General features: G+C 35.5%; 1 protein-coding gene across 2 annotated transcripts in view; it reads right to left on the bottom strand.

Moving 5' to 3' along the window:
- KIFAP3 (kinesin associated protein 3) overlaps positions 1 to 23,446 on the bottom strand; it is a 165,123-nt gene extending 141,677 nt beyond the window's left edge. Inside the window, exons 1-2 of one of the 2 annotated variants that reach the window (XM_073804570.1) lie at positions 23,427 to 23,446; positions 61 to 192 (exon numbers count right to left, since the gene is read on the bottom strand). In XM_073804570.1, coding sequence (XP_073660671.1) covers positions 61 to 104 — 44 coding nt within the window. In that variant the 5' untranslated portion in view covers positions 105 to 192; positions 23,427 to 23,446. Of the gene's footprint in view, positions 1 to 60; positions 193 to 15,618; positions 15,830 to 23,426 lie in introns of those variants that run through there. The other variant, XM_019918423.3, reaches the window with a different exon arrangement.
- Positions 23,447 to 23,767: the final 321 nt, after the last annotated feature.

Here is a 23,767-nt window from a genome sequence, read left to right as displayed (position 1 = left end):
TAACATCAGATTTCTATAAAGTTTACTACTTTCAAATGTGCACAAATGAAGAAAACTTACATTTTTTGGCATTCCTTTCGTTCTCCCAACATGGGATCCCCCATTTCTCCAAGAATGGTAGCTTCCACTTCATATTGAACAATGAGTGCTTTTTCTGATGGATGTACATCAATATTTCCTCCTTTAACTTTCCTATTAATATAAAATAAAAACAGACATAGCTACATTAAAAGCTCACAAAACATGCAAGGTTTTCATCTAGTTCCTAGTTCCAAAAACATGTGCGCTAGATTAACATATGCATTTAAATCAGATTTACTCTTGACTTGGACCAAGAAATAACTCTTTTTCTCCAACTCTGTAAACTCTGTACTGTACATGTAATTCTTGGTCTTGCAGAAAGTACCTTTATGAATAGTTCTGAGAAAAAATACATTTACCCAAAGAATCATGCATAATAGCCAGTGAATAAAACAATTAAGATGGTTTTGGAGAGAATAACCTCAACCAAAAGTCAGCAATTCAAAACCAAAGGTAGCTACCCCAAAATTTATATTAAAAAAAAATAAACTGCCCGATAATTGGCCCATTAACTGTATCACAGAATGACATGAATTATCTAAACTTCAAAATAATATTGATTATGTATTATCTTACATAATTATATAAACTGAATTAGTACCTAAATTATTCTTCAAATCACACACAAGTTGTGTAACAAAAAAGCATTTACAGGTTATATTCTATAGTCACAGATCTCAAATTATAGTGCCATCAGTAGTTTCAATAGAAAGATTGTATATACTTTGTCCCCAGACCCCTACAGTTATAGAACAAATTTTTTTAATTGAAGTATAGTTGCCTTACAATATTATACTGGTTTCAAGTGTACAACATAGTGATTTTATATTTTTACTTTGGCTATAATCCTTGTGCTGTACATTACATCCTTGTAACTTATTTTATACCTAGCTATTTGTACCTGCTAATCCCCTTCACTTATTTTGGCCCTCGCCCTACACCTCTCCCTTCTGAGGACCACTAGTTTGCTATCTGTATCTCAGAGTCTGTTTCTGTGATGTTATATTCGTTGATTTATTTTTATATTTTACATATAAGTGAAAACATACAGTATTTGTCTTTCTCCGCCTGACTTATTTCACTAAGCATAATATCTTCCAGGTCCATCCATGTTGCCACAATAATGAATTAATCACTACTTGTTATTGGCCACTTTAGGATCTGATAAAATGAGTTTTATTAAAGAAGATTAAGCAATGGAAACAAGCAAAATTTCCAACTGTAGTCCGAGCCAGCTAGCTGGCTAGTGAGGTCTTTTAGCCTAATGGGAAGGAATAGAAATATGACAACACCTTAAATTCCAATAAACAGAAACTCAAAGCTTTTCCTTCAGTTAGGAATAATTGGCTTATTATGCATATTTTCAATGTAATTTTTAAATTTTTTTTCACCAGAATTCTTTATTACAACAAGGGTAAGGCTCTTCAGTCTGTATTAGGACAATGATTAAGAGTCAAGTGTAGAGACAGAGTAGGAAATCAAATATACAGAAGCTAGAGTCTAGGTAGGTCAGCAACTAAATTGACAGTAAGACATACAGAACAAACCTATAAAGAATACAAGCAAAAACCAGGTAGGCCAGTAAAAAACAGGGAGTTGGGTTATTAGATATATACACACATATTAAAGAGAATGGTACAGCTTCCAAAAGATAAGATAAATGCATACAAGTTCAGACTAGCAGTCAAAAGCTAGAGAAACCACAGGAATCAAGAGAGTAAGTAAGAGAGCTGAAAAACATATGTAATGTAGCATTAAAGAAACTAATTATAAAGAGAACTAGATATTTGCTTCCTGATGAAATGGAGAGCAACCCCAGTACTGAACTTCTTATATAGGAGAGTGTAACTGTATCCAATTGAAGAGAATCATAAGGATGAAATGTAAGTGCAGATCCTAAGAGTAACCTTATACCAACACTTTCAAAGAGGGTCTTCCACATATTAACAACTGACGGAAAAGCATAATTGTTATCCTCTGGTCTGATATTTTGCCTTTCTCCAAAGAAATCAAATAGTTCAAAGAACCTCACTATTGCTTTTCAGCTTTCATTTGCTTTTTTCTTTTCTGTATGTGTGTTTTAAAGAAGTTAATTAATTTTATAATATTTATTTTTTATTACTAATACAATTTATGCTTACTGTAAAAAAAAAACACAGAAATTAGCAAAGAGAAAAAATAAACTGAAAAAGTTAGAAGAAACCAATTGTTACCATTTAGCACATACACATCCAGACATTTTTCTATCTATATGTAAATAATATATAATGAGAGAATGTCAGCTCTAGAATTTCTTTAAAGAGGCTTAAGGGTAGCAATCTGGTAGAGTTAAAACTACATTTGAAGAGCAATTCACATAAGGTTGACACAAGTATTAAATGTTTATATCATTGTGGGGGCTGATGGAGATTATGGGATGGATAAACCTCTTCCCTGTTCCCCTTGGCACTGCCACTGAATATATAAAATACACATATTACCAACTAAGCTCATATTATATATACTGTGTGTAACATACTTTCCAAAATTACTATATAATGACTTTAAAAGAATACTTTGCCTTTAGAACTTCATATAGTCAAATACTAGATACTTCATTTGTTGAACACCTTAATTCTTTTTTTTTTAACATCTTTATTGGAGTATAATTGCTTTACAATGGTGTTAGTTTCTCCTGTATAACAAAGTGAATCAGTTATACATATACATATGTTCCCATATCTCTTCCCTCTTGTGTCTCCCTCCCTCCCACCCTCCCTAACCCACCCCTCTAGGTGGTCACAAACCACCGAGCTGATCTCCCTGTGCTATACGGCTGCTTCCCACTAGCTAGCTATTTTACGTTTGGTAGTGTATATATGTCCATGCCACTCTCTCGCTTTGTCACAGCTTACCCTTCCCCCTCCCCATATCCTCAAGTCCATTCTCTAGTAGGTCTGTGTCTTTATTCCCGTCTTAACCCTAGGTTCTTCATGACCTTTTTTTTTTTCCTTAGATTCCATATATATGTGTTAGCATACGGTACTTGTTTTTCTCTTTCTGACTTACTTCACTCTGTACGACAGACTCTAGGTCCATCCACCTCACTACAAATAACTCAATTTCGTTTCTTTTTATGGCTGAGTAAAATTCCACTGTATATATCACCTTGATTCTTTATTTCTAACTTACATTGCATGAAATTTACAAGATTCCCTCACAAAACGTTCAAAACCATTTGCAGGACAATTGGCTGATTTACAAAGTGTTCTCTAAAGGCTCAGAACATTTTGTAATTCAGTTACTCTATATTTACGAATGATATAAATATTTTTAAATTGACAAACATGGTTTCAAATTCTATTTTGGTTGGTAAAATATTCCAGCTTTTTGGACACAATTATGAATTATGTCTACATGCAACCTGTGACAAGTACACATCTGCTATTGATAGCTGATTTAGTATGAAAAATTGCTTTTACCATAGCAATGTGCCTCATCAAAATTTATACTTGTATTATCACCACAAAATGAACAATTTTATCTTAAATGCTATACTTCTTTTTTTTTTACATCTTTATTGGAGTATAATTGCTTTACAATGGTGTGTTAGTTTCTGCTTTATAACAAAGTGAATCAGTTATACATATACATATAACCCCATATCTCTTCCCTCTTGAACCTCCCTCCCTCCCACACTCCCTATCCCACCCCTCTAGGTGGTTACAAAGCACCGAGCTGATCTCCCTGTGCTATGCAGCTGCTTCCCACTAGCTATCTATTTTACGTTTGGTAGTGTATATATGTCCATGCCACTCTCTCACTTTGTCACAGCTTACCCTTTCCCCTCCCCATATCCTCAAGTCCATTCTCTAGTAGGTCTGTGTCTTTATTCCTGTCTTACCCCTAGGTTCTTCATGACATTTTTTTTCTTAAATTCCATATATATGTGTTAGCATACGGTATTTGTCTTTCTCTTTCTGTCTTACTTCACTCTGTATGACAGACTCTAGGTCCATCCACCTCATTACAAATAGCTCAGTTTCATTTCTTTTTATGGCTGAGTAATATTCCATTGTATATATGTGCCACATCTTCTTTATCCATTCATCCGATGATGGACACTTAGGTTGTTTCCATCTCCTGCCTATTATAAATATACTTCTAAACTGAATTTAACATGGCATTCATAATGATGTCAGATATTTAACAATTGCGACAATGAACTTCAAATGCTTTATTTGGAATCCATGAATCAGGTGAGAAATAATTTAGCCCATTATTAGAATTAACTGATTTACTATTTGTAGCATCTTATGACATTGATATTAAACTTATATCTTTTAACTGTCTGCAAATTTCTTGTACTAATGGAGCCTTCTTAATAACAAGTCTACTTCACCTTTTTTTTTTTTAACCTGCACAAGAAAACTGGAACCAAAAATGTGCTAAATTGATTTAGAAAAAGTTTTGCTTTTTTAATCTCAATATGAAGTCATGCTTCACAGACTGATATAAGATATACCTTTCTTTATCTACATGTGATAATTGTCACCTTCAGGCAGAGTATTCTTAACTACTAACTTCTAAAGTACATCCTGATGTTTCTAGACTTCATGTGGTCGATGATATCATTATGATCCCTACAACAGATAACAGATGCTGACTAACATTGTGCTCCATATTCATCATCAATTTCCTAGAGAAACAAAATTTATCCCTTTATTTTTCATTAACAGGTTTTTTTAAAAATTATTGCTGTCAAAAGGGTTTATTACAGGTTTGTGTTCAAGACTGTGATGTAGGAGGTTCCTGAACTTACCTCCTCCCATAGACGCACTGAGTCTATACCATCTATAAAACAATTTCCTCTGAATGCCCCCCCGCCCCCACCTTGGGACTTCCCTGGTGGTCCAGTGGTTAAGACTCCATGCTCCCAATGCAGGGGGCTCCCAATGCAGGGGGAGTCCACACACCACAACTAAAAAAAAGAAAAACAAAAAACCCAAACTAGCTGAGCAATGCCCACAAATTGAGCAAACAAGAAAACCCACATTGAAGCAAATAAGAGAGACTGAGACAAAATCTTGCCATAAACCCCACGTCTGGTGTGGAGACCCACAACTGGGCAAAAACTCACACCTGAGCTGCTACTTGAGGAATGAAGGATTTGAACCCTACATCTGGAACCCAACTTTCAAGACCTACACCTGAGAAACAAGCCCCCAAAACATCTAACTTCCATGAGACCCCAGTGGCTATATCAAAACAGTGAAACAGTTCTTAAAGGGCTTGCACATGCAAGCTCACCCACCCTAAAGCCTAGTGCAGAGGCAACTGACTAAAAAGCACCTAGACTTTCTGTTAAAAAGGATTATTTGTTTATCTTAAAGGGTCAGCCTGAGGGGCCAGCATCTAATTTAGCATATGAGTCTACTGAAATACACAGGATGGAGGCTGTCAGGTTCCATCTTTATGCTCTCCAGATCACCAGTATCTCCCAGAAAAGAGCTTGTACTGCTGTCTTCTGGTGCCCTGATTATTGCAGCTGCTGCCCAGGGGACACCTCTAGATCACCTGACTCTGGTGGCCCTCAGGGCTTACGTTCCCAGGTCCCACAGGACCATAACAGAGAAAGGGAGTTCTTAACTGGCTACCACTCCCAGGGCACAGCAGAGAGGCAACAGACTGAGGCAACCAATCTTTCTATGAAAGAGATCTGTTAGCTTATCTTCATAGCTGTGGACTTAGCGGCAGGCTTCTAATTAAACACATCTAAAGGCTGACTGTCATCCTCTCCAGAGACCTGGGAGAGCACTCTCCCTCTGTCCCACTCCAGAGCACTAGTATATCCTGGAGGAGAGCTTGTACACTTATCTGGTGCCCCAGTTTTTGTGGCTGCCACCCAGGTGATCACCTGGTTCTGGTGGCCACTGGGGCTTGTATTCATGAGTTCAAAGAGACATTAGTGAAAGAAAAAAAACAGTTATTAACTGGTTATTACCCCAGGACTCAGCTCAGAGGGAGCACTAAAAATAAAGTAGGCTACTTGGACAATCACTAAGGTCTGAAAGACAACCAAGAGCTAGGCATAGTTGAATAAAAAGGTTCATCTCCTAAACAAGACCACTCCTTCCAGAATGGGAGGGGTGGCTGTTTTATCTAATGCATAGAAACCAACACAGAGTCAAGGAAAATGAAGAAACAGAGGAATGTGTTTCAAGAACAAGATAAAACCTCAGAAAAAGACCATAATGAAACAGAGATAAATGATGTATACGATAAAGAGTTAAAAGTAATGATCGTAAAGATGCTTGCTAAGTTCAGGGGAAGAATGGATGAACAAAGTGAGAATTTCAACAGAGATAGAAAATATTAAAGTACCAAATGGAAGTCACAGAGTTGAAGAACACAATAATTGAACTTAAAGATACAACAAAGGGCTTCAACATTAGACTCGATGAAGTAGAGGAAAGGATCAGTGAACTCAAAGACAGGGCAACGGAACACACCCAGAGAAGTAAAAAGAACAAAAAAGGGGTGAAGACAGCTTAAGGGATTTATAAGCTAACATCAAGCAGACCAACATTTGCAATAGAGGGGTCCTAGAAGGAGAAGAGAAAGGGGCAGAAAACTTATTTTAAGAAATAATGGCTGAAAGCTCCATTAACCTGAAGAAAGAAACAGACATCCAGATCCAGGAAGTCCAGAGAGTTCCAAAAAAAGATAAATCCAAAGACAGCCACAATAAGACACATTATAATTAAAGTGTCACAAATCCAAGACAAGGAGAGAATCTTAAAAAAACAGTAAGAGAAAAACAACTTGTTGCGTGCAAGGGGAACCCCCATAAGACTATCAGCAGATTTTCAGCAGAAATTTTGCAGGCCAGAAGTAGCAAAATATATTCAAAGTGCTGAGAGGAAAAAACTGCCAACCAGTTTTTTTTTTTTTTTTTTTTTTTTTTTGGGGTACGTGGGCCTCTCCCATTGCAGAGCACAGGCTCCGGACGCTCAGGCTCAGCGGCCATGGCTCACGGGCCCAGCCGCTCCGCGGCATGTGGGATCTTCCCAGACTGGGGCACAAACCCATGTCCCCTGCATCAGCAGGTGGACTCTCAACCACTGTGCCACCAGGGAAGCCCTGCCAACCAGTTTTTAGTCTACACAGCCAAGTTCTCCTAGTGAATTGAAGGAGAGATAGTTTTCCTGAAAGATTTATGAAAATATAAATCTCACTGGTAAAGGTAAATATGTTGTAAAATTCAGAATAATCTAAAATGTTGTAAAGGTGGTAGGTTGATCACTTATAAAGCTAGCATGAAAGTTAAGAGATAAAGTAGTAAAAATAACTATAACTACAAACATTTGTTAAAGACACACAAGATTAAAAAAATGTAAATGGTGACATCAAAAACGTAAAATGAGGGGAGAGTAAAAATGTAGAGCTTTAGAATGTGTTCAATTTTAGGGTGTTAACAACTTGAAATAGACTGTTATAAATGTTCTTACATAAGCCTCATGGTAACCACAAAGCAAAAACCTATAGTAGATACACAAAAGATAAAGACTAATGACACTAGAGAAAATCTACAAATCACAAATGAAGAGAGCAAGAGAAGGAGGAACAGAGGAATTACAAAACAGTCAGAAAACAATGAACAAAATGACAATAAGTATCTACCTATCAATCATTACTTTGAATGTAAATGGACTAAATTGTCCAATCAAAAGATACAGAGTGGATAAATGGTTTTAAAAAATGACCCATCTATATGCTGCCTACAAGAGACTCACTTCAAATGCAAGTACACACTCAGATTGAATGAAGGAATGGAAAAACGTATTCCATAAAAATGGAAATCAAAAGAAAGCTGGGGTAGTTATATTTATGTTGGGTAAAATAGACTTTAAGATAAAGACTGTAATAAGAGACAAAGAAAGGTATTATATGATAATACAGGGGTCAATTCAATAAGAAAATAAAACATTTGTAAATATTTATATGCCCAAAATAGGAGCACTTAAATATATAAAGAAAATATTAAAAGACCTAAAGGGAGAAATACACAACAATACAATAGTAGGAAGAGACTTTAATACCTCACTTTCATCAATGAATAGATTACCTAGACAGAAATTTAATAAGGAAACATTGGCCTTAAATGACACATTAGACCAAATGAACTTAACAAACATAAACAGAACATTCCACCCAAAGGAACAGAATACACATTCTTCTCAAGTGCTCATAAAACAGTCTCAAGCATAGATCATATGTTAGGCCACAAAACAAGTTTTAATATTTTTAAGAAGACTGCAATCGTATCAAGTATCTTTGCCAACCACAATAGTATGAGACTAAGAATTAATTACAAGAAGAAACTGGAAAATTCACACATAAAGTTTCAGCACATACTACTGAACAACCAATGTGTCAAAGAAGAAATCAATACCTTTAAACAAGTAAAGGTGGAAATACAACACACCAAAACTTAAAGGATACAGAAAAGCAGTTCTAAGAGGGAAATTCATAGAGATAAATGCCTACACCAAGAAACAAAAAAATGATCTTAAATAAACAATCTAACTTTACATCTTAAGCAATTGGAGAAAAAATAACAAACAAAGCCCAGAGTTAGTAAAAGGTAGGAAAAAACAAAGATTAGAAGGGAAATAAATGAAATAGATACTATAAAGACAACAGGAAAGATCAATGAAACTAAGGGGTGGTTCTCTGGAAAGGTAAATAAAATTGACAAACCTTTAGCTAGGCTAACCAAGAAAAAAAGAGAGGACTCAAACACAGGCGTACCTTGCAGATATTGCAGGTTCAGTTCCAGATCACTGCAGTAAGGTGAGTATCATTATAAAGCAAGTCATGTGAATTTTTTGGTTTCCCAGTGCACATAAATGTTATGTTTACACTATACTGTGATATACTAAGTGTGCAATAGCATTATGTTTAAAAATCAATGTACATACCTTATTTTTAAAGATATTTATTTCTAAAAAATGCTAAGCAGCTGCGCCTTCAGCAAGATATAATCTTTTGCAATAGTAACATAAGTGATAACTGATCACAAATCACCATAACAAATATAGTAATAATGAAAAAATTTGAAATATTGGGAGAATTACCAAATGTGACAGAGACAAGAAGTGAACAAATGCTGTTGGAACAATGGCACCAAGAGACTTGCTTGGCTCAGGGGTGCCATAAACATTAACTTATAAAGAATGCAATATCTGCAAAGTGCAATAAAGCAAAAGGCAATAAAACAAGGTATGCCCATAAATAAAATCAGAAATAAAAGAGACATTACAATTGTTACCACAGAAATATAAAAGATCTCAAGAAACTACTATTAAAAATTATACTCCAACAAATTAGACAACATAGAAGAAATGGATAAATTCCTAGAAACATACAACCTCTCAAGACTGAATCATGAAGAAATAGAAAATCAGAACAGACTGATTCCTAATAAGGAGATTAAAACAGTAGTCAAAAACCTCCCCCAAAAAGCCCAGGACCAGATGGCTTCATGGGTGAATTCTGTCAAACATTGGAAGAATTAACACCAATCCTTTTCAAACTCTTCTCAAAAACTGACGAGGAAAGGACACTCCCAAACTCATTTAATGAGGCCAGCATTACTGTTATATCAAAACCAGACAAAGACACCAAAAAAAACAAACCTGATGAATACAGATGCAAAAATCCTCAACAAAATGCTACAAAACTGAATTCAACAATATTTTAAAACAACAATCATACACCATTATCAAGTGGGATTTATTCCAGAGATATGAAGATGGTTCAACAAACACGAATCAATCAATGTGATACACCACAAACAAAATGAAGGATAAAAGTCATATAATACCATCTCAATAAATGTGGGAAAAGCATTTGACAAAATTCAACATACATTTATTATAAAAACTCTCAACAATGTAGGTATTGAGGGACGAAACTCAACACAATATAGATGGTATATGACAGGCCCACAGCTAACATTATACTTATGGGTGAAATATTGAAAGCTTTTCCTGAAAGATCAACCACAAGGCAAGGATGCCAAGTCTTCCTACTTCTATTCAACGCAGTATTGGAAGTGGTAGCCAAAGTAATTGGGCAAGAAAAAGAAATGAAAAGTATCCAAATCAAAAAGGAATAAATAAAGCCATCACTATTTGCACATGACATGATATTATATAAAGAAAATCCTAAAGACTCCACCAAAAAACTGTTAGAATAAACAAATTCAGTAAAGTTGCAGGATACAAAATCAATGTATATAAGTTAGTTGCATTTCCTTACACTAATATGAACTACCAGAAAGAGAAATTAAGAAAACAATCTCATTTACAAACGCATCAAAAAGAATAAAATACCTAAGAAATAAATTTAACCAAGGATATGAAAGACCTGTATATTGAAAACCATAAGACAATAATGGAATAAACTGAAAAAGACTCAAATAAATGGAAAGATATTCCATGCTTATGAACTGGAAGAATTAAAATTGTTAAAATGTCCATACTATCCAAAGCAATCTAAAGATTCAATGCAATTCCTATCAAATTCTCAATGGCATTTTTCACAGAAATAGAACAAAAAAATCCTAAAATTTGTACAGAACCACAAAAGAGCCTGAATAGCCAAAACAATCTTGAGAAAGAAGAACAAAGTTGGCAGCATCATGCATCCTGATTTTAATCTATATTACAAAGCTACAGTAATCAAAACAGTATGATATTGGCATAAAAACAGACACACAGATCAACAGAAAAAATAGAGAGCCCAGAAATAAACCCACACATATATGGCCAATTAATTTATGACAGAGGAGCCAAGAATATACACCTGGGAAAAGACAGTCCTTTTAATAAATAGTGTTGAGAAAACTAGATGGCCATATGCAAAAGAACAAAACTGTACCGCTATCTTATACCATACACACAAATCAACTGAAAATGGATTAAAGCCTTAAATGTAAGACCTGAAACCATAAAATTCCTAGAAGAAAACATAGGCAGTAAGCTCCTTGCCTTTGGTCTTGGTGATCATTTTTTGGATCTGACACCAAAAACTAAGGCAACAAAAGCAAAAATAAATGACTGGTACTACATCAAACCAAAAAGCTTCTACAGAGCAAAGAAAACCATCAACAAAATTAAAAGGCAACCTACCAAATGGGAGAAAATATTTGCAAATCATATATCTGATAAGGGATTAATATCCAAAATATATATATAAGGAGCTCATACAACTCAATAGCAAAAAACCAATCTAAGCAAAAAATGGGCAGAGGATCTGAACAGACATTTTTCCAAAAGAATATATATAGATGGGCAACAGGTACATTACATAAAAAGGTGTTCAACATCACTAATCATCAGAAATATAAAATCAAAATCGCAATATCACCTCACACCTGTTAGAATGGTTATTATCAGAAAGTCAAGAAATAACAAGTGCTGGAGAGAATGTGAAGAAAAGAGAAGCCTGTGAACTGTTGGTAGGAATTTATATTGGTTCAGCCACTATGGAAAACAGTGTGGAGGTTTCTCAAAAAAATTGAAAATTGAACTTCCATATGATCCAGCAATTCTGTTCTGGGTATTTATCCAAAAGAAATGAAAACACTAACTCCAAAAGATATATGTACCTCCATGTTCACTGCAGCATTATTTACAACAGCTAAGACATGGAAGCACCCTAAGTGTCAATCAATGGATGAATGGATAAAATATACATATATCTGTGTATACACCCACCCCCACCCCACACACACACACTGGAATATTATTCAGCCATAAAAAAAAAGAAAATTTTGTCATTTGCAACATGAATAGAGCTTAGGGCAATGTGCTAAGTAAAATAAGTCAGAGATAGAAAAACAAATGCCATATGATCCCACTATTTATTTTTATCTAAAAATAAAGCAAAACAAACAAAACCTGAACTCACAAATACAGATAACAAATTGGTGGTTGCCAAAGGTGGGAAGTGGTTGAAGTGGATGAAGTAGGTGAAGCTGGTAAAAAGGTATAAACTTCCAGCTATAAAATAAATGAGTCCTGGGGCTGTTATGTACAGCATGGTGACTATGGTTAATAATACTATATTGTATATATGAAAAACTGCTAAGTGAGTAAATCTTAAAAGTCTCATCACAATAAAAAAGTTACTGTATAGTGACAGATGTTAACTAGACTTACTGTGGTAATCATTTGGCAATATATACAAATACTGGATCATTATGTTGTACAACTGAAACTATTTTAATGGTATATGTCAATTATATCTCAATTAAAGAAAAGATTTCAACTCAATAACCTAATTTTCCACCTTGAGGAACTAGAAAAAGAGCAAACTAAACAACAAGCTAGTAGAAGGGAGGAAATAATAAAGACAGAGATAAAAGAAATAGAGAATAGAAAAGCAATAGAGGAAATCAACAAATTAAAAGTTGGTTCTTTGAAAAGTTCAACAAAATTGACAAACCTTTAGTTAAACTAAGAAAAAAAGACAGAAGACTCAAATTACTAGAATTGGAAATTAAAGTGGGACATTATTACTATTATCTCTGACCTCACAGAAATAAAAAAAAAATACTATGAACAACTGTAAGCCAACAAAGTAGATAACCTAGATGAAATGGAAAAACTGCTAGAAATTCACAAACTACCAAAACTGACACAAAAGAAATAGAAATTCTGAATTCCCCCAAAATAAGAGGTTGAATAAGTGATCAAAACTTCCCAACAAAGTCCAAAACCAGATAGTTTCACTGGTGAATTGTACCAAATTAACACCAATCCTTCTCAAACTCCTCCAAAAACTAGAAAAAGAGGGAACACTTCTTAATTCATTCTATGAGGCCACCATTACCCTGATACCAAAGAAAGACAAAGACGCCATAAAAACAGAATATATTTTTGAATATAATTTATGAATATCCTTTATGAATACTGATGCAAAAATCCTTACCCTTCTGAAGCTTACAGACCAGCAGGAAAGACAAACAATAACAATAAAATAGTAAGAATGAGAAAAGACAAGGTATTAGCTATCATGGAAGCTAGCAGGTATATCTGACCTGGATGGCAGATTGTGGGGTGGGAAAGGGCAGCTCAGGAAATACCTTCTAGAAAAAGTGACATTTAAGCTAAAACAGGTAAGATGAAGAGTTAGCTGGATAAAGAACAAGGCAAATACCAGGCAATGGGAAGGGCACTTGGAGTCTAACACTGAAACACATAGGGATCTAAAAGAAGTTATTTCTGTAAGCCTGAAGTATGGAATTGTTGGGGGCAGGAGGGGAGCAGAGAGAGATGAAGCTGAAAAGGTTGGTGCTGTAACTCCAAGAGCAATGGAAAGCCATCAGAGAGTTTTAAGAGGCAAAAAACAAAACCCACTAGATTAACTGTCTATTTATTTGTGTGCATATCTGACTGAGGATATGAACTGTGTCTATTTAATCATTTCCTCAGTGATCAGAACAATGCTAGGCATGGTCTAACTATTTGGTAAGTATGTATTAAGCACTATTGAATCAGAACACTAATGGGTAGCAGAACAAAAAATGAAACCTCATTTTTGATTCTATAATCTATTACACATGTAAACATATAGAGACTAGAGATTCCTCAGTGATAGCTACAATGAAACCACTGAAATTAAATAATTAAAATTAGAATGAATCAATTAGATTGAAAACATACTGCCCTCTTGTTAAAAACAAAATAATAAAAGTAAAAATATTGCAAAAGGGATGAATATATGTAATTACTATCAAAGAATCAATCATTAAAATGGAATGTTCTGTCATATCATAAGCCATCGGGCCTATATGATTATATGTTGGATGCACATTTCTAAACTGAAAGCAGGCAATGCAAACTATTTATATTGTCAAAATTAGACAAAATTGAGAAGTGTATATTTCAGCCTTTCCAGATTCTGACCTTATTTTACTTCAAACATTATAGTGACTTGTCTGATTTTTTTGTTGAACTCCACATAATTTAGCTTTAAAAGTAAGCAATAGGTTGCGAACTACAAGTCACAGGATGCCTAAGGGACCACAGGATACCAGAATCCAAGAAAAACTATTTTCTGGCACAACTACATTACATGAAAATAAGCTAATGATGTAATAGTGACTCTTTGCTCTAGAACAACCTTGATTTTAAAGTTGAAGGAGAAAGAATTTCTTGTTTTCTTCTTTCACCAAATTTTCAATCAAGATATTTTAAATGACCAATGTAAGTAAAATGCAGTGAGGAAATAAATGCTGACTATATACTTGTTATGATTACATATTCTTTTTTGAAATTTTTACTGATAAGCTCTGGTTATGTAACAGTTTCAGATATATTTCTATAAAATGGGACAGGCAGGCAATATATGCTTCAGGCCTAAAAAGACAGTGAATACAGTTGGTTGCTTGATTGATTTTACAATAATTTCAATCCCTTTTAAGAGTCTATTTAAAGGTTAGATCTTTCTGTGATGATCAGGGCCCTGCCAAGCTGGGATAAATACGTTCAGTAAAAGTATACTATGAATTGAAATGATGCCACCACCTTACATGCATGTTTTATCTTTTTAAAACATTTTCATATTTGGTCCTCATACCTATCATAAAGTAATACTTGCCCCATTTTTAGGTAAGGAAACTGAGTCCAAAAGAATACATGTGACTTTCTAGGGTATTTGCACAATCAGTAACAGGGACTTAGCTAAAAATGGAGACTCCTAATTAAAATATTTTTTTGTACTGGATCACTGCTAACTCTTGGTCCAGCGAGAGTTATTCTTTTTTGAGGGATGATCTTATCTTTGACCTGAGTCAAATAAATAATCCCAACAGATTACATTTTTCTTTAAGGAGTAATTGATACTACATATATTTTTAAACTAAAGAAATGATGGCCTGTTTCATGTCAAGCTCCTGAACAAACCTCTTGATAATTACGAACCTCCTACAAAAATTATACTGTATACATGGCAGTGAAATGGATGAGGAAAGCAGAAATAAACTGGAAAGCAACATCTCAATCCAGTCTCCCATTAATTAAAAGCCACCACTTCTTTCCCCTTCATTTCAAAACCCCATGGCAGTGAACCCCAAATTGGAGACATAGTACAGAGGCGCCAGAAGACTTCAGTTCCAGGCTCCCACAGGATTTATCTATTAAAGGAAAATGGAGAGTCGGAGTATCGGGGAAAAATAGGAAGACGCAGTTTACTCCGCCCTTCGTTCCTCTACCCTGAACAATGTAATGTAGCAAAGAAACCATCTGCAATGCTGTCAGGGCCCCGCTGAGTCAGGTAAGAGCCTGGAGAAACCCGCACCCCCTAAGGGCCCCTTCCTCTTTTTAATTCACCTTTCCCCCCCTCCCCTTACGTGATTTCTCCCCTGTCTCCCACCCCTCTTGTAAGCTTTGCCCAGTGACATCTCACGGCCAACCCAAGAACCTTTTAAGAATAACCTCAGGGTCCGGGCAAGGAGGGTAGGACCGAGCCTTGGGGGGTCGTCACCTTTTGAGGTATCTGGCGTCCTCCCCCTGCATGGCGGCGGCGACGGCGGCGTGGGGAGGATGGGGGTGTCTGAGAGAGGCCGGCGGGGCTATTTCCGGGGACGCTGGCCAAAGTACCCCACACCCAAAGGCGATGACAGTCCTGAGGCCTGCAAGGCGGGGCAGCTACAGCGCTCTGGTTACCAGGGTGAAGCCGCCGGCTCCTCCCACGGCTCCTAGGCCCCAAAACGCTGGCGCTGCCCAGACCCGCCCAGAGCGGCCTGTATGAGCTCCGCCTCAAAGCGCATGCGCCTACTCCGCGGCGCCAATACGCGCAGGCTCAGTATGCGGTGCTGGTCTTTGGGACTAATCTGACGCACCCTGGAGCGGAACGTGAAGGTATTTGCAGCAGATTTCAGCGCGCGTGGTTAAGGAGTGGCTCCGTGGTCACCGCCCCCTTGAGGATGGGAATTGAAAGAGTCATCCCGGTCAGTCGAATTGATATTTCAGGTCCTTCGCTTGAAAAGAGGGAAAGGAAATCCGTTAACCTTTTAATTAGAGAATGCTCTAGAGCAGTTAGGCCCTCGGCTGGTAACCTGTAAAGAAAGGTTTGTATTTGGGGCATTGTGGAAAAGGAACTGCACTGATTGCACTGAGAAGCTGGAACTTGTGCAGATAGGCTGACCCTTACGAAATGAATACAATTAATATCAACTTTGATCGAGGGGCAAATCTCTCACTTCCATTTTGGTATCCTAAATCTAGAATGCACCCCTGCCCCGCACACACACACACACACACACACACACACACAGCTCCTGAAATTACAACTCCTAAACCATCCCTAACTCGGGCTACGTTTGGAATCATTTCCTCTAAGACAGGCAACTGTTGGCAATTCAGACCATAGGGCCAAAGGGCTGTTTTTCTGTTTTGTTGGGTTTTTTATTGAAATATAGTTGATTTACAGTATTGTGCCAATCTCTTATATGAAGTGAAGTAAGTCAGAAAGACACAAATACGATGTGATACCACTTATACGTGGAATCCATAGGGCTGTTTTTGAACCTTAGCAAGTAATGTCCTCTTTCTGAGATCTATTCCCATAGGCTCAGCTTTCTCATCTCTGCAAATGACTTACGTTCATTTATTCAATAAATATTAATTGAGGGCCAGCTTTGTGCCAGACATCAAACCAGGCTCTAGGGATAACAAAGGAGGCATTTCTACTCCCACTTCTCACCTGTCACTCGCTTCTAGTTCTATATTTTTAGTCACCTTGCACTGTGTCTACACCATTGTTCCACTGCCTTTTTCAGATGCAGTAAGTTAATGCAGTGCACTGCATGGAATATTAAATATAGACACAGTCCATACCGACTAAGAGATTTTTATCGCCCACCCATTCACACAGGCTACACTATTTCTGTCAGTGTTGTAGTCATTCTTCCAGTCTTCCAGGGAAGACTGTATGGAGATAACTTTGACATCTTTCTTTGTATCATGCCCTCTTATTAAACTATTTCAAAATTTTATCTTTTCTTCCTTCAAGATATTCCTGCAATCCAGCTTTCTTCTCCTTTCTCCCTTCTACCTACTAGCCTAACCATTTCAGACTTGGAATACTGCAATTCTTTCCTAACTGGACTTCCTATTTTCTGTTGTTGTTTTTTTTTTCCCAAATATTCATTCTCAAAACTGATATAAAATTTTACAAATTATCACTCATAGCTACATTACCAAAACCCCTACAATACCTAATATCGCCAGATCACAATATCTATTAAAATTCATAGTTTATATAATAAGCATTCTTGCAGTATAAGCTTCTTGAGATCAGAGATTTTGCTTTGTTTACTTCTGTATCCTTAGAACAGCATCTGGCTCATAGTTGGCACTAAATAAATATTTGGAATTGAAAAAAATGCATACTTGAGCTTGAAACAATAACAACAACAAAAATCTGGAGGAAATGCCCAGAGGCCAGAAAGGAAGAACTGAAAACTAGATCAATAAGGAGATAAACTGAAACTGGGCCTGAACTAGAGAAGCTGTCAGTCTATAGCAGGAACAGTACAAGATGAGCCTAGGCATTTTATTCTTGAAAGTAAGAAAATACTAATGGTATTGTGTCCAAAAGACAGTAGTCAATTTTGAGGTAATTTGCCTCACAAGGAATAATTACTGTGGTTGATTTAACACATAATAAAAATACAGGAGTCCATAATGATACTCAACGACACATAGAAAAACAGGAAAACAAAACCTCACTTTCATTGAAGGTAATGACTGCATCAAATTCTTACTCTGAAACTTGGTAATTAAAGGAAATAATTAAGCATTTAATCCAAGCCTTTTGGAAATAAACCATAATTTACCTCCTGTTAATGAGGGAAAGCTCTTTTTTTGTTTTTTACAGAAAATTCCTGCTAGTACTGGAACAATATAATTACAGACAGTTACTATTTTGCAAGCCCCAAGAAGTAATGCACCTCATTGATTTATTATAAAATAATTTAAAATGTGGTAGAGTTTCACCCCACAGATTACTTGATAATTCTAAGTGGAAAAAATGTTACTTTACAATGGGGAGATCTGGCTATCAGCATTTTAAACAAGTAAACTAGGCATCATTAGTAGTCATAGTACCTGATAGTATATGCAATAGGAAGCACGCAAGATCACCTATTAAGTATTCTTGCCAAAAATTAACCTGAATCTAACTGAACTGTCAGATCTGTAAAAAATTAATAAATGAAAATCTCAATTAAATAGAGTTGGGAAACAGAATGGGAAGCTCTCATGCCCTATGATGATAGCAGAGCCCAACAGAAAGAAGAAAGACTCCTTTCCTGTCAAGTTCTCAGTGAAAAGTCATGGACTCTTTATTTACTATAGCCTTCCCAACTTCCTTTTCCTCTCTATAAAAGCATTGCCCTATGGGGCACTTGCAAGTGGTTCACTGCAATTGCAGACCCCAAATTACAATGCTCTGCTGAGCCCAAATAAACACATCTTTGCTGGAGAAATGTGTGGCAGTCTATTTTTGTTTCAGGTCAACAGATCTCATGTGCAGAACTAAATAAAGAAGATAGCCCAAAGAGTGGGGAACATACCCAATTGGATATCAAGATATATCATATCAGAATAATAATTACAAAGTATAGTATTGATATAGGGAGAGAACACAAGTGAAACAAAAAAGAGAACCAGACCCATGCACATGTGTAAACTTGAAATATGACAGAAGTGAATTTTCAGATCATTATGGGAAAAATGTATTTTCAATAAATGTTTTTGAGACAATTGTTTATGCACGTGTAACAAATTAAATTGGATCCCTACCTCATGCCATGTGCAGAAGCTAATTCTACATTGAATAAACACTTAAGTGTAGAAGAGAAAACTTTAAAAACATTCAGAAGCAAATATAAATTATCTTTATGACATTCAGTTAAGGACAAATTTTAAAACAAAATACAGAAAGCACTAGAAATAAGATTGATAAATTCACTCCATTAAGATTAATAACTTCTAATTATTAACCATGATACCATAAAGTAAAAAAGATAAGTTAAAAAATGATGTGACCTATTTGTATCACATGAAAACTAACAAAGGATTAAATTGACTGCTTCAAGATCCACTATGAATCAAAAAGGAAAAGACAAACAACCCAATGGGAAAATGGACAAAGAAGAGAACAAATTAGTATTAGCAAGATAAACAAAACAAAACATGAAAAGATGTTCCATCTCGATAGTAATCAGGAAGATCTCAATTAAGACCATAAAAAGATACAATTTTACACTGACTACGGTGCAAAATTTAAGAATTCTAACAATACCAAATTCTGGTGAAAACGTGAAACCCTGGAAATGATTTAGTAAACATTTCAGGTGTGAGTGTTCATTGCAACTACCACTTGAGAATAAAATGTCTTCATTATCTTGTAAAGTTGAACGAGGATATTCTCTAAATTTCTGCAATTCTACCCCTAGTTATATAACTCAGAAAATTATAGCATATGTGCACAATGAGGTTTGTTCCAGAACTATCAGAGCAGTGTTGTGCATAATAGAAAAAGAAAATCTGAAAAACAACTCCAAAATATTTTTGCAGGAGAATGGATAAATATGTTTGAAATATTCACACAATACAATATTATGCAGCAGAGAAAGTTAATGAACTAGAACTATACAGACAACATGAATGAGTATTAGAAACATTATATTGAATGAAAGTAAATTGAAGATTACATACAGTGTTTTTTAAATTGTGGTATAATTTGCATACAATAAGATGCATTCTTCTTGGTGTGCAGTTATGCATTTTGACAAGTACACGAGTCATATAACCATTACACAATCAAAATATTGAGCAATTCTGTCATCCCCCAAATTCCTCTCTGTTCCTTTGGAGTCATCCTGCTCCCCCAACATCAGGCTCTGATAAATACTGATGTTTTCTGTTCCTATCATTTCCCTTTTTCCAGAATGTCATCTAAATGTAAGCATATTTGATATAGCCTTTCGAGTCTGGTTTCTTTCTCTTAGCATTTGGGGGCCATCCATATTGTGTTTCATTAATTTATTCCTTTTTTACTGTCAGCTAGTGTTCCATTGTATGAATGTATCACAGTTTATTCATTTACCACATTTGGGTTGTTTCTAGTATTTGGGAACTGTGAATAAAGCCCCTCTAAATATTTACATACAGGTTTTTGTGTCAACTAAAGTTTTCTTTTCTCCTGAAAGCGAACACCTAAGAGTAGAATTGTTCAGTTATATAGCAAATGTGTGAATAACTCTGTGAAACTGCAAAACTGTTTTCCAAAGTGGTTGTGCTATTTTGCATTCCCACCAACAATGTATGACTTCAGCTGATACATATCCTCACCAGCACTTGGTATTATCAAGTTTTTAATTTGTTTGTTTAATCAAGTCATTCTAACAGGTGTGTAGAGATATCTCATTTGATTTAAATTGTATTTCAGTGATGATTAATGGTATAAGCATATTTCATGTCCTTATTTACCATTTGTATATCATTTTGGGTGAAGTCTTTGTTCAAATATTTTGTTCATTTTTTATTTATGTTTTCACTAGCCTGACCAAACTGATCAGAGAGATAGCAACAGATACTAGATCTGAAAGATACACATCATTAAAACTGAAACAAGAAATAGAAAATGTTAAAACTCTGTATTTTTAAAAGAAATCAAAGACCTAATTACAGTTTTTCACACAAAGAATATTCCAAGCACAGCTTTACTGATTAGTTCTAAGAAATAAGTTCAACTTACATACTCATGCAGAAAATAAAGAATGAAGGAATATTTACCAACTCCTATAAAAGGGTCAGCATTTTCCTGCCATCATATTCAGACAAATATCTTTAGTGAGCTTATATGTAACAATCTTTAAAAAAAATACTAGTAAATTAAATCAGCAATATATAAAAAAACTACAACATTGTGACCAAATGGGGTTTAACTCAGAATGCAAGGTTAGTTTAACATATGAAAATCCAATAATTTACCACATTGCAAATATAAATGTGAATAACCATATGATCATGTCAATAGAGGCAGAAAATGAATTTGACAGAATTCATGATTTAAAAACCTATTAGAAAACTAAGAGTAGAAGGTGACTTCCTCACTCTAATAAAGAATATCTGTTTATTTCTGGGCTGTCTCTTCTGTCCCATTTGTCTATGTGTCAGGAAGTCAGATGCCTCCAGGTATGCTATTCTTTCTCAAGATGGTTTTGGCTATTTGAGGCCCATTTGGTTCCATATAAATTATAGGATTGTTTTTCCTACTTCTGTAAAATAAAATGCCATTGGAATTTCTATAGGATTAGATTGAATCTTTAAATAACTTTGGGTAGTGTGGAAAATTTGACAATATTAAATCTTCTAATCCATGAACATGGGTTGTCTTTCCATTGGTTTTTGTCTTCTTTATTCTCATTTATCAATGTTTTGTAGTTTTCATTGTATATGGTTTTTACCTCCATGAAGTTTATTTCTAAATGATTTTTTTATAATATTGTGAATGGGATTGTTTTCTTAATTTCCTTTTTAGATAGTTTACTGTTAGAATACAGAAATACAACTGATTTTTGTAGGTTGATTTTGTTTCTTGAAACTTTTTATCGAATCACTTATTCTAACAGATTTTTGTGGAATCTTTAGGGCTTTAAAAATATACAATCATGTCATCTGCAAACAGAAATAATTTTACTTCTTCCTTTCCTATTTAGATGCCTTTTATTTTTCTTGCCTAAATGATCTGATTAGTACTTCCAGTACTGTATTAAATAAAAGTGGCAAGAGTGGACATCCTTGTCTTGTTCATGATCTTAGAGTAAAAGCCTTCCATATTCCACTGTTAAGTATGATGTTAGAAGTGGGCTTTCATAGGTGGCCTTAATTATGTTAATTTCCTTCTATTCCTAGTTGGATGAGCATTTGTATCATGAAAGGATTGAATTTTGTCAAATGATTTTTCTGCATCTATTCAGATGATCATATGATTGTCATCTTTCTATCAACGTGATGTATATTTATTGATTTGCATATATTGAACCATCCTTGCATCTAGGGATAAATCTCACTTGATCATGGTTGTATGGTCCTTTTAGTGTGCTTTTGAATTCAGTTTGCTAGTATTTTGTTGAGAATTTTTGCACCTATATTCATCAGGAGTCAGGCTGCATTGCTTTGGGAAACCTTCCTGTTAATATCAGTTTTCTCCTTCTGCAAAACTGTACCTCCTAGAAGCTTCTCTTAAGTTCCAGACTTAGTAAAGTGCTTTCTCTGTTCTCCTACTGCATTTACTGTACTTTATGGACATGGTTTGTTTACGAGTGATGCAAAAGTTTTAAAATCACAGATTTAAAATTACATTTCCAGTCACAGTTCTTGACACATAGTGATAACTAACAAATGGTAGCTCCTGCTTTATCAGATATAATTACAGCTTTCAAGAAGCACATAAAGTACTCACCATGTATGTAAACAGATAACTTGACTGTCATATTGGCAATGTGAAACAAGTAGAATGTTGGCACAAAGAAGGAAATAATCCACTCATGGTGGATAGAAGCTTAGAGTAGGGCTCAAAAAGGATAAATAAAAAATTGCTTACCAGAGAAACATAATAGGGATATCCTAGGAAAGGGCAATAGTATACACACAATATATACACAATAGTATATACACAAACATATGAAATATCAGTATATATTTAGGTAAATGCAAGTAGTTGAGATAGTTAGGGAGTTAGGTTTGAGTAGGAGAGCAATGAAAAATAAATTTGGAAAATTCAGGAGGGGCAAAATTGTGGAAAGCCTGCTATAGAGAGTGTGGTATTTGCATATTCTCTGCACACATCGAGAGCCATGAAAGCTTTTTTTTTTTTTTTTTTTTTTTTTTTCAGTACGCGGGCCTCTCACTGTTGTGGCCTCTCCCGTTGTGGAGCACAGGCTCCGGACGCGCAGGCTCAGCAGCCAAGGCTCATGGGCCCAGCCGCTCCGCGGCATGTGGGATCCTCCCAGACTGGGGCACGAACCCGTGTCCCTTGCATCGGCAGGCGGACCCCCCCCAACCACTGTGCCACCAGGGAAGCCCCATGAAAGCATTTTAATATAGAAAAATTATATGTTGAAATTTATTATTTTAGCAGTATTAATTGTTCTATATTTTATCCACACAGCAACAGAGAACAGAGATGTAAGAATCACATTTTTTCTTCTCCATATCTGCTGCTTTTAAATTTCAATGCTAATTTGCTTCAGAAGTTCACAGAAAATCGTTTCTTACCTTGTGACTGCCTTTGGGATATCATCAAATGGCCATCGTGGTCCGAAGAATCCACATCCACTGGCTATGAATGTGGTCATCTTCTCACTTTTCAAGTTAATTTGAGCTCACATTGCACATCTTAATGCAAAAGAGATTTAAGTTAAGAGGATCCTTTAAAATACATCCTCTTCTTGATGGTGGTAATCTCTGCATTCAACTAGTATGATGTAAGACAACAACTATGACATCATTCATTAGGTTTCTCCAAGGGTCAGAACAGAGAGGGAGGTGGCCTACTAGGAAAATAATGAATCTCTGTGCTTTTTTTCTTCCCCATGTTCTCTTACAGCCTGAACTAT

Source organism: Tursiops truncatus, chromosome 1, assembly GCF_011762595.2.
Source record: "Tursiops truncatus isolate mTurTru1 chromosome 1, mTurTru1.mat.Y, whole genome shotgun sequence".
Taxonomy (NCBI): Eukaryota; Metazoa; Chordata; class Mammalia; order Artiodactyla; family Delphinidae; genus Tursiops; species Tursiops truncatus.
Note: the sequence above shows the minus strand (reverse complement) of the source record. Positions and strands in the feature narration are given on the sequence as shown.